This window comes from Otolemur garnettii, unplaced genomic scaffold (genome assembly GCF_000181295.1).
Source record: "Otolemur garnettii isolate 467f Iridium unplaced genomic scaffold, OtoGar3 scaffold00029, whole genome shotgun sequence".
NCBI lineage: Eukaryota > Metazoa > Chordata > Mammalia > Primates > Galagidae > Otolemur > Otolemur garnettii.
Window position 1 is genome coordinate 875,810 of NW_003852424.1, and position 17,710 is coordinate 893,519.

The 17,710-nt window shown below is 44.9% G+C and overlaps 1 protein-coding gene across 1 annotated transcript in view; it reads left to right on the forward strand.

Moving 5' to 3' along the window:
* The window catches only part of PCSK6 (proprotein convertase subtilisin/kexin type 6), a gene marked incomplete at its 5' end in the record, with an annotated part of 189,999 nt that overhangs the window by 113,066 nt on the left and 59,223 nt on the right, over nt 1-17,710 (forward strand). The window contains 3 exons of the mRNA XM_023512633.1: nt 332-449; nt 11,031-11,219; nt 15,381-15,517. Coding sequence (XP_023368401.1) covers nt 332-449; nt 11,031-11,219; nt 15,381-15,517 — 444 coding nt within the window. The remainder of the gene's footprint in view (nt 1-331; nt 450-11,030; nt 11,220-15,380; nt 15,518-17,710) is intronic.

The window sequence follows — 17,710 nt, forward strand, 5'->3', positions numbered from 1 at the left end:
CCTTTTAATGTAAAGAAACCTGTGTTTGTCTCAAAAAAAGAAAGTCCTAGACCCCTTCTATACTTGTCCTACTCTGTACCAGAATGAGTCACCTTTCCTGGCCCGCACTGCTAAACTAAACAGAAATTGTGTTCAGGGAAAGAACCAAGCAGCTGGGACTTCTGAGCAGCCCCGCTCAGAGGAACCCATCCTGCCACCTGGGGCCTCAGGATCCCAGGAAGTAATAACAGTCCATCTGTCCTCTTTGGGAGCCCAGCAGAATGTAAGAACTGGCCTTGTGCCCTCCCCGGGGAGAGGTGGGAGCCCAGTTCTGAAGAGCCTGTCTTTTCAGTTAGCCATTTCTATGGATTTGGCTTGGTGGACGCAGAAGCTCTCGTCATAGAGGCGAAGAAATGGACAGCAGTGCCGTCGCAGCACATGTGCATGGCCGCCTCAGACAAGAGACCCAGGTAAGGCTCTGCTCTGGCACCAGTCACTTCACAGACATGTTGGTTTGGATATGACTCTGCTATAAGGTATTTTGAGAGGTGTTTGCATGCACATTCGTGTGTGTGCACATGGGGGGCGGGGGAGGGGGCAGTGCAGGCCCATGCATGTCTGCATTTTCTCTTGCGGGTTGTACAAGAGAAAAGAATGGCTTCCTTAAGAGTTCGAGATCAGCTTATGCAAGATCAAGACCCCACATCTACTAAAAATAAAAAAATTAGTGACAGGCACCTGTAGTCCCAAGCTGCTTGGGAGGCTGAGGCAGGAGGATCACTTGAACCCAGGAGTTTGAGGTTGCTGTGAGCTAGACTGATGCCATGGCACTCTAGCCTGGGCAACAGAATGAGTCTCTGATTCCAAAAAATTAACAATAAAATAAAAATATAGCCGTAAGTAAGTTAGAAAGCAAGAACCCTGTCCCTTTAGGAGAAGAAATCAGATTATTCTCCTGAATTCTGCCATTGCAACTTTCCTTTTAAGAGGGAGAATGGTGTTCCCTAGGCCATAATATCTGATACAGAATGAGTGCATTTCTATACCTTTAACTATTTGTTCCCTTTGGGAAAAGTGTATTTGAAAAAGAAATGTGGTGATTAAAAGTAATATTTTGCTTTATCAATAAATACAGATCACTGTCTTAGAGATGGCCTCTTCCTTGAATGTGCTTATATGCTTATTATATGCTCTTTTGCCACAAAACATTGAGCAAAGTGTTTCTCATGGATGCCTTGCATATGGTAGGAATTTAGAAAGTATTTGAGGGCTGAATAACAGGATAAATAACCACAGAAGGATCTTTTTGAAAAATTAACTTTCCATCCCGTGGCTAATTGTACAGACGGCTAGGTGATGACTCCAAAGCCCAACAGGTCACTTGGCCAGCAGACAAGTCTCAATCTTAACTTCTTAAGGCATCGATTTCTCTGAGGAGCATTAGACTATAAAATTTGAAAGAAAGTAGAAGATTGTCTTAGATAAAGGAGAACTTGTGCCTTCTTTGGCTTTGTTGGAAAATGACTGCAACCCAGATAAACACCAGGGCAGGTGAGGCTTGGCTCCTGGATCTGGTTCCCTACCCGACCAGTGGTGCTGCCTTCTGCCCCGGAGCCCTGGCCAAGGCCCACAGCCCTTCCCTCCTGCTGTGTCCCCATCAGGGTAGCTCCTGAATGAAACATTTTTCTCCTGCCAGAAATCATTTTAAGATGGTAGAGTGGTGCCTAGGTGGCAAATGGTTGTTTTTATTTTTATTTTGTTTTTGAAGTGAAAACACATAAAGTCTAGACAATACAGATTGCAGGAACCCACTGTAACATACAGTATGACATTGTTTCTATCCTTTGAGGAAAGTAAGGACTCCACAAATTCTAAGAGAGAGAAAGAATCAGACTTCTGTTTCTAAAGAAAAATCATCTTTACCTTTAGCAGTTTCAGATTCTTTCTGGAATATTCAGCCAACTTACTGTCTCAAACCACTTGCTTAAGTCCTCAACTCCATTGTCCCCAAGAATGTTAAGAATCTCCAGAGAAAGTGGCGTTAGGGAGTGGAGCTTCATGCCTCCTTTCCACCTGAGTTTCACCTCCTGGCAGTCCTGCCTGCCTGTCAGAGGTCATATGAACCAGGGCCACTATGTGCCCCCTGAGTTGTGGGCAGCTGCTTTCACCAGGGTTCATGTAAGCTTGGACCACTTGGCTTAAAAATGAAAAGGAAGTCTGTTTTCTCTCTTCTTCTAGCTGCTCCCTTTCCATATCCTCATGTACATTTCTAGGTCCAGCTGTCCACTATCTGGACTAATTCTGGTTTCTTTCTCTCCTGGTGGGGTCCTAGGACTTTGTGAGTGTCCCCAGCCTAGCTCAGCTGTTTCCCACACTGAAGGGAGAGAGTGTGAGAGAGGGAGGGAGAGGGAGAACCCCTGCCTCTTTCTCTGCATGGAATATGTTTACCTGCCTTTCTTCTTGAGCAGAAGGGAAATGCTGCCCCAGTGTGACTGAGGTCAGAGAAGTATGTTCATTAGATATAAACTACAGGAGTCCTGGAAGGCCCGTTGGCCAGGCCTACCATGTCTACAGTAATATCACATGGAGTCCTGAATGAGAGGGCTGAGGTATTGATGTATCCACCCTTCTGGTCATGTGCTAGGCAGGAATGAAGAGCCCTGATACCTCTTTGTGTCCCCCCAGCCCTGAGCTGGTATCTATTCCTCTTTTGGGATATGGTTATGGTTCAGAAAGTCCGGTCCTCATGGCAATTACAGGAGTTATCAAATGGGCCACCCATTCTGCAGACCCATCATTTGCATCCAGCCCCTGCTCAGAAACTAGCATTCTGTCCTCTGTGCCCTGACATGACCACATGGCATCTGTGCTCAATCATCCATGGTATCCCAACTGAGGTTCTGCCCCCTATACACCCCTGTCCCCTCACCGCCCCTGCCTGCCCTTGGGTCATACTCAGGCCAAAAAGACCAGAAGGGCTACCAGCACAGCACAGCCAGGGCTGCAGTGCGAAGGACCCCAGGTGTGAGGGCAGCCACTCCAGTTGCAACCCCCATAGGAGGACACTGTTACTGATGCTCTGTGATTTGAAAAAAGGCTGTATGTGGTATAAAAAAGGACTAGCCAAACAGGGATCCCAAATGATACCTTGGCATTTCTCATCTGGGAACTGTGAGGTGTGAGAGTGGATCCACCTGACAGAAAGAAAGTCTCTAAGAGTGTAGAGAGGGCAGGGAGCCCACCAGGAGAAGGGGGACTCCAGGGGTGGGAGTGGGTACCACCAGATCTTACTGAGTAGCCGCTTTACCTCCTGGCATCCACCCCACCCTCCGAGCTACCTCTCCAGAAGCCCACAGGGCATAAGGCCTGTCATAAGCAGCCCTCAGTGAATGCAAGGACTAGGGGAAGTAGCTTGAACTGAATAATAGGTACTTTTTGTAAAAGTAAATGACTTGCTAGAGTCCTCAAAGATGGCACTGATAAAAATGCAACTTGTACCAGGCCTCCACTATAATATTTTAACACTTGTAGAGCAAAGGCATTCTTACCTATTCATAAGCACAAATGGGTTTCATCTGTTTAGGACTTCTCTTCAATTAAGAGAAGGTAAGTAGGATCATCAGTGACATCTGCCTTTCCAAAATATTTAAAAATCTAAGTGTATTAAATAGAGAAGGATAAATATAGTACTTCATAGCTATTTTCCAAGTGGGGAAAAAAAAAAAAAGCTTAGTATGAGGGAAAAAGAGACATAGTGATTAAATACCTTAGTTGACCCTTTGGAATTTTCCAGCCAGAACTTATCTTTAGAAGTCCAGGCTCCTGTAGGACAGTTGATGGCATCCCTGAATCCGGATTCCATACTGGAGAGACAACAGAAGAATCTTTTAAACTAACATAAAGCATTAAGAACTTACCTGCATGTCTTTAAGTTTTTTATCAATTTGTAAAGTTATCATCTGGACAGAGTTAACAGTTTAGTTTGTTCTATCTTTCATTTAAAGGACACACACACACATATACACACACGGTACCTCAGTCCCTAAAGCCAATGTGTTGCTTTGAATATCAAAGATTATCTGTAAAGCAGATAATCTATTTATAGATGTTTGAGAATTAACTCTGTGGATTAATCACATATTGCTTACTTTTCTGCTGTCTCATTAAACCAGATTGCATGTGATGGTCATTGTAAAAAACAACTCCCTCTATGACAATATATGGCCATGGATGATAGATAATGGATAATGATTATAAAAACCCTATGAACGCGATGTTGTTCTGAGCATTTTACATAAATGTCCCCAACACAGGGGTAAGGTTTGGGTGCTATCTTTATCTCTATTTCATAGATGAAGATACTGAGACACAAAGGAGTTAAGAAACTGGCCCTGGATTGGGGTGGTACAGGGCCAGGCCTCCACCCCAGGCTGCTTGTCTCCAGAGTCCACCTTGCCCCTCCAGGTAGGCAGCATTGAATACAGCAGAGTAACCTGCATGCCCCACAGAAGACCTTTTCTCCCTTACTTCCATGTGCCTGCTGGCTGGACACACTGCCTCTGAGGATAGAAAGTGCCTTGGCCCTGGCTCCCTGGAGGCTCCTCCAGCCTTGGCCAGGTACCAGCACCTTTGGGGCTAGCCCTAGGTGGCCCAGGTGAAGAAAGTTAAGCAGGCAAGTGGTTGACAGGCCAGGAGCTCTCAGAGGCCAGTTGCTGAAGCCACTTGATGGTTCCAACCCAGATCAGTACAACTTCCTGCTGAGCTTAAGCATGTGCCCTGGTTTGACATCTTTTGAGGATGCTGAAAACCCCTCTTTCCTTTGGCTTTTCTCTAAACTATGCAGATTTCTAATGCTGTCCTCATCTTACCCAGAACCTCCCTCCAGGTGACCTCTGTGCACACCTGGTAACCTTATGAGGTCCTTGCTTCTGGTATCTCATATCAGGCCACTATCATGCAGGGCATTGCTGAGTGTTCTCTGAGTAGGGTGCTGTGCAGCCCTGCCCTGGGGTTAGCCATCCCAGGCCCATGGTGCTTGTCCTGCCTCCTGACTCCTTGTGGGCCTTGGTGAACATGACCAGCAGCCAGCCTATGAGCCTGCATCCCTTGCCCTGCCTAGCTTAGTTTTTGAAGCAAACCTGTTTTCCCTAAATTGTAAGGAATACTTCTAAAATTAGTATTTGAATTTGAATACAGTTGATTTTCATTATTTGTGGTAATTGTATAAGTCACCACAAACATTGAATTAGCAAACACTGGAAGTCCTAGGTGAGATGCAGAATAAGGTTCCTATGAGCCTCTGGTCTCAACATTTTTGCCACCCAATCAATACAGAACCTCATTTTATGTGTGTGTCTGTTTAAAAACACCTTATCTGATACATATTGTTGATTCATTAATATATGGCTCATGCCTGAACAATGCTTACATAACACGTGCATTTTCTCCATCAGGCACATTCTAGCCTTCTTGGGGTTAGGAGGGCTAGTATTGGCTAGTACTTCAACACTGTTGCTCCAAGGCCATTTTAAACAGTGAAATCACCCATAAAAAGCACAAAAGTTAAGAATTTCACAAAAATGTAAAAAATGTGGCATAAATACATCATAAAATGGATATTCCTTATTTGAACTCAGCTGGGAATATTCACATCTGACTCAGATATTTTGCCACTCTGTACCCATCCACATATGACCACAAAAGTGCCACAAAAGCTGGACACAGTGGTGCAGGCCTATAATCCCAGCTACTCAAGAGGCTGAGATGGGACAATCTTTTGAGCCCAGCAGTTCAAGCCCACCAGCCTGGGCAACATAGTTCTCATTTCAAGGAAAAAAAAAATTCACCACAGAACTTATTTGGAGAATACAAATAAATTTTATCAAGTTGGTGGATATGCAAATACAGGATTTGCGAATAATGAGGATTGACTATATTTTACTGTCTTTTTTTATTCCCCATCAGGCTGAATCTTAGTTTGTTAGAATCAGAAGGCAGGTGTAAAGCCAGCTAATTCAGCCCCCTCATTTCACATTGGAGAAAAATGTGTGCTATAAATTTAAACATATGTTAAAACACCTTATAGCTCTATTAATCATGGACAGCATTGTCTAAATTAATGTAGTGGATTAGCTTCTTTTTCCTTTTTTAGTTAAATTTTATTTCTAGTTTAGATGATGTGTTGTGGTTTAATAATCAAAAGTAGTTTCAGCAAAGAAAATTCTTAACTTGAACTGCCATGAACAAGGAAAAGTCCACAGATTGAGACAACTTGTCTCAGACCCTAATAACCATCTTGTTAAGGATGTTCATCCTAAAATAGGTCTGAAAAGTGACTCTAAAGCCTCCTACTATCCTCACACAGTTGCTCAGTGCCCTCCAACAGACTGAGTTGCTTTCCTGTGGTTTAATTTAACAAGTCTGTCCCAATTAACCCCTCCATTTCACTCATGCATGCCTTTTAGAAGGTTGGTGAGTTTCCTAGATGACCTTCTGCTTTAATGGATCTCAGCTCTTCATCAAGCTATTCTCCTCCAGCAAGATCCCAAATACAGCAGAGGGGAGGATGCCACTGCTTTTGATTCTGGTTGGTCTCCCACCATGACTTCTGAATCGCTCAGGTTGGCCCATGAAGCCAAGCTGGAAAATGGTCGTCTAGGTGAGAGTAAGACAAATTGACTTGTTCTGGCTTCCTCAGGTAGAACAGAAAGACAAGTGGGGAGAGGGGGCTCCCAAGGTAGAGGGTTTCACCCTGTGGCCCACCTTGCCTGCCACATGGTTAACTGAAAGTATTTATTTTTTTTACCCTGAATGTTACTCTGATGCCACAAGATTCTAAGTGTTGTGATTTTAGCAAATTACGAGCTTTTCTATAACTTCATGAAATGTTTATAGATGGTATTATGCATTGGAGAAAACTAGAAGGAGGCTGGCATTTCAGTGGCCTAGAGGTAGGAGAAGTTACTATGGCTGCTGCCACTGATAGCCCTCCAGTGCCTGGGGAAAAGGGAGTGGTTAAATAGAGTACAGGATGAATGGAGAACATCTGGAGTACCAGAGTTAATTAAGGCTGAACTGTGGCTCTACAGGAAGTGACATTTCTCTGTCATTAGAGATCTTTTCCCAGTCCAGCAGTCTCCTTGGTTTAAATCTTGCTCAATCTGCAGGCAGGTCTTGTGTATCATTTTACTAGCCAGGTTCCTCTAGGGTCCTACAAAGATGGCTTTATGTACATAGACAACAGTTTCAGAATTTAATAGCAGAAGAACATTTTCGGTTATCTTGGGAACTTTAAGATGTTTCTAAATCAGTTTTCATGATGAAAGTATAGGCTCGGTGCCTGTGGCTCAGGTGGCTAAGGTGCCAGCCACATACACTTAAGGTAGTGGGTTCGAAGCCCAGGCCTATCAAACAACAATGATGGCTGCAACCGAAAAAAAATAGCCAGGCATTGTGGCAGGCGCCTGTGGTCCCAGCAACTTGGAAGGTGGAGGCAGGAGACTCGCTTAAGCCCAGGAGTTGGAGATTGCTGTGAGCTGTGATGATGTGGTAGTCTACCCAGGGTGACAGCTTGAGGCTCTGTTTCAAAAAAAAAAAGAAAGTATAGCTTAGCTGTATTCTTGTGACATTGATAATCTCTGTGTGTTGTTTAAACTAAAAAATAAATTACTTTGGAGACAACTTGCATTTTCTGTGTTATCTTTGAAGTAACTATAGGATAGAAAACAACTTCCTTTTCTTTTTTTTTGAGACAGAGCCTCAAGCTGTCCCCCTGGGTAGAGTGCCGTGGCATAGCTCACAGCAACCTCCTACTCCTGGGCTCAAGCGAGTCTCCTGCCTCAGCCTCCCAAGTAGCTGGGACCACAGGTGCCCGCCACAACGCCCGGCTATTTTTTGGTTGCAGCCGTCATTGTTGTTTGGCGGGTCCGGGCTGGGGATTCGAACCCGCCACCTTAGGTGTACGTGGCTGGCGCCTTAGCCGGTTGAGCTATAGGCGCCGAGCCTTCTTTTTTTATCCCTACTCAACTATCATGAAACATTGTGAAACCTCCTTTTAGTTCTTTTCTTAAAAAAATCATAAAGTCCCTTAAGTTGAGATATTAGGTTATTTGTTTTAATTTCTAAAGCAGAAATAAAATATGTAGAGAGTTAACTGCTTATAAGGAAGGTAACAACTCATGGTCCCTACCTGCAACAGCTGTCTTGGTCTCCCCTCCTGCTCCCCACACACTGCCATGGCACTTACAGAAGTGAGGAGTCCTGGTGAGCTGTAACTAAGCAATTTCCCAGTTAAGAAATTTCACATAAAAACTAATTGTTACAGTCAGCCTAGTTCCCTGGAGGTATCTCAGGCTCCTAGCCTCTGGATGAAGGCAGTGTCTTGCTTTGGACACTAAACCCAGAGAGGCCATTAATCTCTGAAGGAGCTCTGTGTGGCCATGCCAGCCATCCTGCAGGCAGCAGTAGAGTGGCTCCTTATGCCTTAGACCCAGCCTAACCTTTCTTACTCAGCCACTCAGGTCTCGGAGCTGGAACAAGAAAGTCAAATGCAAGATTCTGTAATACCCTCATTGAAACAGTTTTTTCTTTAGGTGTAGAGGAGATGAGAGGGATGCAGGGTGGTGGGGCAAGTGGAGGGATTCGGTTGTCTTTTTATTTCATCCTGTTCCTGTTCTCTCAAATTCTGAGACTTATCAGGATTAAAGTTTCCTTAGTAAGATTCCCAGTCTATTTCCCAAGCAAACTGATTGCTTCTCTGCTAATTAGCACGTTGTTAGAGAGTGGGGATAGTGTTTTAAACTTTGTTATGGCTTTGTTTCTGTTTTGCCTTGATCTTAGTAGCCCTGGGAAAGTGTTAGAACTTAAAGAGTACTCAGTTATTCTGGTTATTCTGGGTATTGGGGTCTTGACTGCAAAGCTCCAGGAGAGCATTTAGTTCCTACTGTGACACTTGGATGCCCTCAACACGCCCACTTTGCATTCTTAGTTGGAGGGGGGGCGGTGGAGGAGTGGGTGAACATATTACCTGGAGACATCTGTGGTCCCTGCAGGGCCTGGCACTCTCCAGACCTTCCTGTCCTATCCTGTCCTGTATCTGCCAGGTGGGGACCTGCCAACCAGTAAACATCAGCAGTAAAACTTAGGAGAAGGCAATGAAAGAAGTCAGCATCTCTAAATCAATTTATGGTGCATGCAAAGCATGTTAGCAAATATTTACAGAGTCTCTGAGGGAATTACATCACTGTTTATAACTGTTTTGATTATTTTTTATGACTTGGGCCCAGTAGAGCCAAGAGATACAATTCCCGAGAGGCTCAGAGCATAAGCCTTGAGCCACCCGAGAGGAAAGTTGGGGCATAATGGGAAAACTGCTCCCCGTAATAAACGAGTGCTGCTGCATGGTGGGGAATTCTTATTAATGTACTACCAGGCGGCAACTAGGTTTATACCAAAGAATGCCAACTTTTTTCAGTTTGCAAATCAGTGGAGTAAGGAGATGGTGGTTCATAGAGACATGAGTCTTGGTGGCCCAGAATAGGTTGAATGGTCCAACCCAGATGTAGGAGCAACACTTGGATACAGGCTTTGCCTCTGCTTTGTCTGGGGAGTGGGTCAGAAAATTCTGATAGAAACGGATCGTTTTTTTTAAGGAAAAAAATTTAATATAGAACTTCAAGATTCGTATCATGATAAACAATAAAATTTAGGAAATATCCTTCTTTTGATGAGTTCCACTTTTCCATTTTTTCTATTTTGATTTATCTCACCACCTCGTCCCCTGCTAATCTATTGCTTTTACCTGTGTTGACTTGTTACTTTGACAGATTCCCATCCTCCTGGTGGTATAGAAAGTTTATTCCTATATAAGCTAGGATGTTTACGATTATTTATCATTTTTTTAAAACTACTCAGGTGCAGTAGTGAGAAGAAGGGAAAGAACACTAGCAAAGAGTTCTGACTGAACAAAAGTAGAAATAACTCACTACCTTCAGAGCAATCTGTTTTTTAAAAAATTCACCAATATCTAGGTAGTATCTGTAACCTTCTTTCCCCTTATCCCAAATTATGTTGGTTAGCTGTCTGTCCTTCTGGTTAAAGGTGTACTGTTTTATTTTCTGCTTTACATTTTTGGTGTGTTGGTGAGAGGAAAGCATATTACAGACATGCATTTGTTGTTACCCTATATTGCTAAAATATACTCACCAGTAATTCTTAGAAATGATTCTTGAATAATTAGGCTTTGTGCATGTCCTCAGATTCCATTCTGTATGGTGAAACTGCCCTGTACTTGTAAAGAGAACCATCATCTATTTCCATCACAGAGGAGAAGAGGGAGAGACTTTATGCGGGGCAGTTGGGGAACATCACCAGCTCCAGTGGTTTTAGTCCATTTGTGGTAACCTCGACCACACAAGACTCTTCCTGAGTATGGGTCTATACAAGCATCCTTGCAAGGCCTCAGGGCACAGTGTTCAGGCAGTGGACTCTGGGGCCTTAAGTCTCAGCTCCACTTCTCATCAGCCACGCCTTGGGCACTGTCCTTAATTTCTCTCTTGATTAAGTGGATTAATGCTTATAAATTCTCAAACTGGTGCCTGGTGCTCAGGGCCCAGTCAGCTCAAGAAGTATTCACTATTGTTATTCAGCATTGCAACTTCTATTTTCAAGGCCAGTCTCTGAACAAAATAGTGGGATTTCAAAGCTTTGCAGACCCCAGGTGATTGAGGAAATGAGTTGGCCACATGCAACTGAAGAGAAGCCACCTCCTGGCCACTAAAGAGGTCCAGTCCCTGAATCCCTAGGGATGCTGGCCCAAGTCTGCACAAGAATCCATTCTTTAAATCTCTGTAAACAAATTCGAGAACCACAGACATCTTCTGGGCAGGTGATACAGCTCAATGCAGCGCCCATGAGTGAGACATAAGGAGGCTGCTGCTGCTGCTGCTCCCTGGGGATCACCGTAACCCAGACACCACACTTGGCACTCTGTGCACCTGTGTGAGACTTGGTGATTCAGGTGCTGAGCACTGAGCTCCCCTCTCTTCCCCCAGGAGCATCCCCATAGTGCAGACACTGCGGACGATAACCCTCACCAGCGCTTGTGCCGACCACTCAGATCAGCGGGTGGTCTACCTGGAACATGTGGTGGTCCGTATCTCCATCTCACATCCGCGCCGAGGAGACCTCCAGATCTACCTGATTTCTCCTTCAGGAACCAAGTCTCAACTTTTGGCAAAGAGGTAAGGCCCGGCAGGCCTAGGAGGATGGGACAGGGGCCTCCTGGGATTTAGGCTGCACAAGGGCCCCTATCTAGGCCTGACCCACACCATTCCCAGAAGGCTGACATGTAGGGATGTCCCATTGACTGCTGAAAGTTCCCTTCCTCTTGGTGACCCTTAAATGTAGACCTCACAAACCTGAAAACTTGCTGTCTGAAATCTTGCCTTCATAAAGATCCTGGAAAACCTTCATCTTCAGAAGAAGTAGCAAAGGAGTTGTTCCATTTTGTTTTGTTGTTCAGCAGAGAGATTTGTGGCATTCTGGTTATGCCTTAATTACTCTTACAAGTGCATTGAAGATTCTTTTTATCCTGTTCAGTTGACCCTTGAAAGAGAGTCTCCCACAAGGGGCATTGTTTGCCCTCCCCCCAACAACCATCCCAGCCAGTCCTGGGCTGCCTTTCAGGTCAGCCTGTCCCCAGAAGACACTGGCATGTTGGGTGCGGTGAAGGCACTCCTATACTGTTCTCTCTCACCTTCTTTGATGGCTCATGCTCGGACACGGACTCGAAATACTGAAGCTTTGCGTGTGGTTGGTTTGAGGAAGGCTATGGAGTCATTTCCTCAAGAAACTTAGACAGGGGAAGTTCACTGATGCATTTATGTGACTTCCAGGGAATTAGAATGAAGGAACTTATAGAACTTGGAGGCACTGCAAATGATTAGGATACCTTTTTGTCTCTCTAGCAAAGAGGCAAAGGGAGAGAAAAGAATGTTTCAAAGGAAAATCAGCATTCCCAGCTTCTCTTGAATACCAGATGACAACTGTGTCCCCTAGACCCTTCAGGAAATACTCTGAGACCATCCTACCCTATCCACTGGGCTGTGACCCCCACTCCCCACTTGCCTGCTCTGGACATGCTTGACTTGCTGGGTGACCTGCCTGGGGCTATAGCCCTTATCTGGGTTATTGGTAGCCTAGAATTCAAACAGTGGTATCTTGGACACCTTCAGACAGAGCCAAGCAGGAGCTGGGCAGTGGAGCAGTTGGGGGGGGGGGTATTGGTGGTCATGCCCTTTTCTTAATCCTCCTGCACCCCACCCACAACTTTGCATGAGACATAAGGATTGGCCCAGAAACAAAGAAAAGCAGATGGCCATTGTCAAAAGAAGTGGGAGGCTGGGTTATGCCACCCACCCACCCACCTCCGCCCTGCAGTTTCTCTGCAGCATGTAAGATGGGGCAGTGGCAGCAGGCAGTGGGCCCAGCGTCAGCTTTGTCCTCAGAACACCAGCATTAATCCTGAGACCAGATCCTGGCTGCCAAGCTCAGCCCCTACCTGCTTTGACTTTCATAGCACAAGGGCAGCATGGGGCATCTCTCCCTCCTGCAGGGAGGCCTGGCCACACTCTGCCTCTGCCTATGGATGCCAGTGTGGCCATGAGCAGTTCCTGGTGTCAGAGGGCAAGTTCTAGCTTGATGCTAGTTTTTTTGTTTGTTTTGTTTTGTTTTGTTTTTTAATGTTAGAGATTTCATCTCAAAGTCCTCATTTCTAGTGTTTCTTGAGAAGTTGGAAGCTCTTCAACACTGGGCCCAGGTTCCCTGTGCATGCAGGACTAGAGCTGAGCAGATGGGCAAGTCTGTGTCAGGTCACCCCATTACCCATCCCAGCAGCAGTCCCCAGACTGGTGACACACTTTTAGGAAGCACCTGCTGGAGCCTCTATTTCTTCCAGGCTGTACCGCTAGCAGTCTCAGAGTCTATGACCTCTGACCATGCAGAGCTGGGTGCAGGCACAGATGGTGGCCTGGGCTGACAAAGAGGCTTAAAGGCTGAGGTGACTGGCAGCATACAGCAGTTACCCTGATGGATGTGAACCCCATTCCTTCATTTCTTAGCTGAGCTCTCAAGAGCTGGTCACTTGGCCTCTCTTTATCCCCCTCTGAAAATGTAACTTCACTGATTTGTAAACATTAGGAATGTTACAAGCATTGAATGTGATAGTATAGATAAAAAAGCTTGGCATCATCCTTGTTGCAGAGATCTGGCTGCCCTTCGTGTTCTGCTTATGTCTGGCCGCTGGACCTGCACAAACCTTCCAGTGTCCCAGCCTCCCCCTCCCTCAGCCCTCCTCCCAATTTGTGCATGGCTGGTTCTGTTTCCCTCCCCTTCTAACTTTTGTCATCCCGCTCTGCCCCTACCCAGCCTTTGAGCCCCTGGAACAGTGGAGAGCAGGTCCTACAGGTTTTATTGGGAGCCCTAGGGGTTGCTAGGTAGTATATCTGAGCCATCCAGCACTTTAAAAACCTGCCTTGAGGCCACATGGCAGTCACCTGAGTCTTGAGAATTTGTTTTTTTCTAAGACAGATTTTCTGGTTCTATCAAGAATTTGTGTTTTAGGATCAATTACCTTCTACCTTACCTCACATCTTACTTGATTTGGCAGCTTTGGGGGGTTGCTGACTTTTTCACAAAGAATAAGTTCACATTCTTAAATCTCAGCACTTAAAAGACAGTTTGTCCTTTGTTCTGTCCCCACTGGGTCAGGTTCAGCCTGGCACTGTGTATTAAAATCAGCCTTGACCTTTGTGGATTCCTAGAAGAAGGTACAAGTTGTTTCTTCCCCCAGCCTCACTATGCACCATGCAAAGAATATTGTCTCGATAAATGTTTGCATGCCGAGTGTTCAGAGAATCCCCAACTTGGAAATTAAATCTTGTATTACACAAAACTTACATATTTGAATTTCTTTCTTTGTTTGTTTGTTTGTTTTATGAGATAAGGTCTTATTCTGTCACCCAGGGTGGAATGCACCCAGTCGTCATCACTCACTGAAACCTTAAACACGAGTGCACAAGCGATTCTCCTGCCTCACCTTCCCAGAGTGCTGGGATTACTGGCCTGAATTTCTGATGAACAATAAAGAGCTCCATGTTAAAAAAAAAAAAAAACTTTTATTTTTATTCTAAAATAGAGGTAAAATATTATACTATAAAGAAAGAGTAAGAGAAAAGAACCTGGAACTATTTCTTAGGAGAAAGAATTCCTTCCAAGGAGGGCACTGGATGTTAGTTGTGTTAGTTGTTTGTTGCTTTCTGGTTTTGTTTGAACCAGACACAGGGTTTAAGGCCCAGAGCCTGGTGAGCACAGTCTGGAAGAGCAGAGAGAGGCCCGTCAAAACCTGCAGGGGGATGGGGGAGACGGGGATGCCCACTAGGTAGGGTGGCCTCTCTTCCAACCCCAACCCCGGCCAGGGTGCCTCCCACCCACACTGGAAGACAACCAGGCCTTCTATCATGACCTTCCCCAAATGCAACTGTTAAAACTGTTCAAGCCCTGGAGATGAAGGGACAGAATTATTCCCACAAGTTTGAGTAGTAGTTCCTTTTTCTTTATATCTTCTGGAGAATAGCACACAGAGCTGGCTCTAAGAGAAACATGGAAATTTCATTCATTCCACAAAGAAGCATTTTACAGAGGCTTCCTTTGTGAATACCCTTTGGGCTTTAGTGGAAGGCTGTCCTATGGCCCAGCCTCTGTCTGCATTTGTGCATCCGCACCTTGGGGGCATGGACCCTGTAAGACAGTTCCTAAGCTGGGAAAGAGACACCTTCTGCAGGAAAGTGGCAGAATCAAGGGTGTCCTCGGTGACCTTGTAAACACCTACTACTGGTAGAAAGAACATAGAATAGGGAATCAGAATGCCCCATCAAGTCCTAATTGCCCCAGCAAGTCCCTCAGCTGGTTGCCAACAGTTTGACCTGCAGCAAACTGGTACACCTGGAATCTCTCTCTTCTATAAATTAGTATGTGAGGGGGGAGCCCACTGCTGAATGAATGGCCATCTCTTATGGGGCTGGATGAGGCCTGCCTGCCTGCCTGCCCTGTTAGGGAAATTCAGTGAGGTGCTGGAGGAGACACTCTGCTCTAAGAGTTTGCAAACAGTCAACGTTTTACCTGACACCCTCGTGCCAGCTGATGGCCAGGCCCCCCTCCCCTCTTCCCAATTTTGCTGCCCTAGCGGTGCACTCTAGAAAGATTGTGCCATCTTTCAAAGTCTAATTACTCCAGTGCAGGAGAGAACCTACCTTGGGCTGGACTCTCCACCAAACCATACCAGCTGTATCTTCTGGGACCTGTATTAGGACCTTCATTTTCTAACACTGACTCTTCAATTGCAGATTGCTGGATCTTTCCAATGAAGGGTTTACAAACTGGGAATTCATGACTGTCCACTGTTGGGGAGAAAAGGCTGAAGGGGAATGGACATTAGAAATCCAAGACATCCCATCCCAGGTCCGCAACCCAGACAAACAAGGTCAGTGGCTCATGGGAATTCCATGACAACTTGTGTGTTTTGATCCCGTTATTAATTATTTTAACAATTAATAACCATTTTAATTACTTTAAAGTGTACGATTGAGTGGCTTTTAGCATATTCACAATGTTGTGCAGTCGTCACCACTATCAACTCCAGAACATTTTTATCCCCCCAAAGGGAATACAGAATTGCTCCCCATTCCCTCCCCTCCCAGTCCCTGACGAACCCTCATCTACATTCTGTCTTTGTGGATTTACCTCTTCTAGACACTGCATGTAAATGAAATCATAGTATGTGGCCTCCTCTGTCTAGCTTATTTCACTTAGTGTGATATTTTCAAGGTTTGTGCACATTGTAGTATGCATCAGACCTGCGTTACTTTTGTAGCTATTTTATCTACTGTATGGATATACCATATTTGTTTATCCATTCACCTGTGATGAACATTTGTGTCGTTTCTACCTTTTAGCTATTGTGAATATTGCTACTCTGAGCATTCATGCTCAAGTTTTAGTGTGGATGTATGTTTTCATTTCTCTTAGGTATACACCTAGGATTGGAATTGCTGGGTCATATGGTAAAATCTCTTTAATTTTTTGAGAAACAGCCGAACTGTTTGCCACATTGGCTGTACCGTTTTATATTCCTACCAGCAATATATGAGGGGTCCAATCTCTCTACATCCTCAATAACAATTTTCTGGGTTTTTAAAATTATTATAACCATCCTAGTGGATATGAAGTGATGATTGTGGTTTTGATTTGCATTTCCCTATGATGTGCAAAGATGTTTGCACATCTTATGTTCATGTGTATGTACGTATCTGTATACGTATGTGTACATGTAGACGTATTTGTGTATAGGTGGGGTACACATATGTATTAGGCATTTATGTGTATATGTGTGTGCATGTGGGTATATACGTATCTGTATGTATAGTGTGTACATGTATACATGAGTATCTGTGTGTATAGGTGGGTATACATAGGTATTGGGCATTATGTATGTGTATGTATGCATTTGGGTATGGATATATCTATATGTATGTGTGTACATGTATATGTGAGTATGTTTGTATAGGTGGGTATATATGTATATGTGGGCGTTATGCATGTGTACATGTATCTAAGTGTATATATGTGTGCACATGTATATATGTGTGTATGCATTTGCTTAATTTTCAAGACTCAGCATAGCACAGTTGGTAAGCTCTGGAACTTCCTGCTCATCAGATTTGCCACTTGCCTACAGTGGTCCTAGACAGGTCATTTTCATGCTCTGAGCCTCAGGTCCCTCCCCTGCACAGGGTTGTTGGGAGGGTTAAATGAAATCGTGTCTGGAAAGTGCTTGGCATCATTAGGATTAACATGACTGCTCACAGCAGTCTTACTGTGAGTGCTTGTATCCTTGTTTTATCTAGGAGGAAGCTGAGGCCAACCTCCCCCCAAGAGCCTGTCTGAGCTTACCCATCTATAAGGGGCAGAGCTGAGATTCAGGGTCCATTTTCAGACCCCAGAGCCTACCCTTACTCCAGCCCACCATGGCAAGTTCTCCAGGCCTGTCAATGGCAGCATGAGCAGTCCTTAGCTGATTAATTCTATTTAGCCCTGTGGCCAATCGTATTTTTATATCTGGCTTTAGGATATTTCTATTGCTTCCTCCTTCTCCTTAAATTTCCTTGTCTCTGTACTTGGTTGTTGGAGTGGCCCAGGCACCTACCTTTTGTGCTGGCCTTCCACTGCTCCTGACCTTCTCCTCAGCTCCTGGAGTCCCCAGCTGTCTCACTGAGTGCCTAGAATGATGTTTCTGGGTGGGACAATCCAGCCAGAGTTGACTGGAGTCCTCTCTCCACAATTTCCCCAAGAGCAGTTAGTATGGAAATGTCTCTAGTCTGCCATCTTAGACCAGTCTCTTTAGGATATTTCTTGTTGGGTGCATTCAGAGTGTTATAATTAGAAAATAAAAATCAGGCTCAGCACCTGTAACTCAGCCTCTAGGGTGCCAGCCACATATACCAGAGCCGGGGGGTTCAAATCCAGCCCAGGCCTGCCAAACAACAATGATAACTACAACAAAAAAATAGCCAGGCATTCTGGTGGGTGCCTGTAGTCCCAGCTACTTGGGAGGCTGAGGCAAGAGAATCACTTAAGCCCCAAGAGTTTGGGGTTGCTGTGAAATGTGACGCCACAG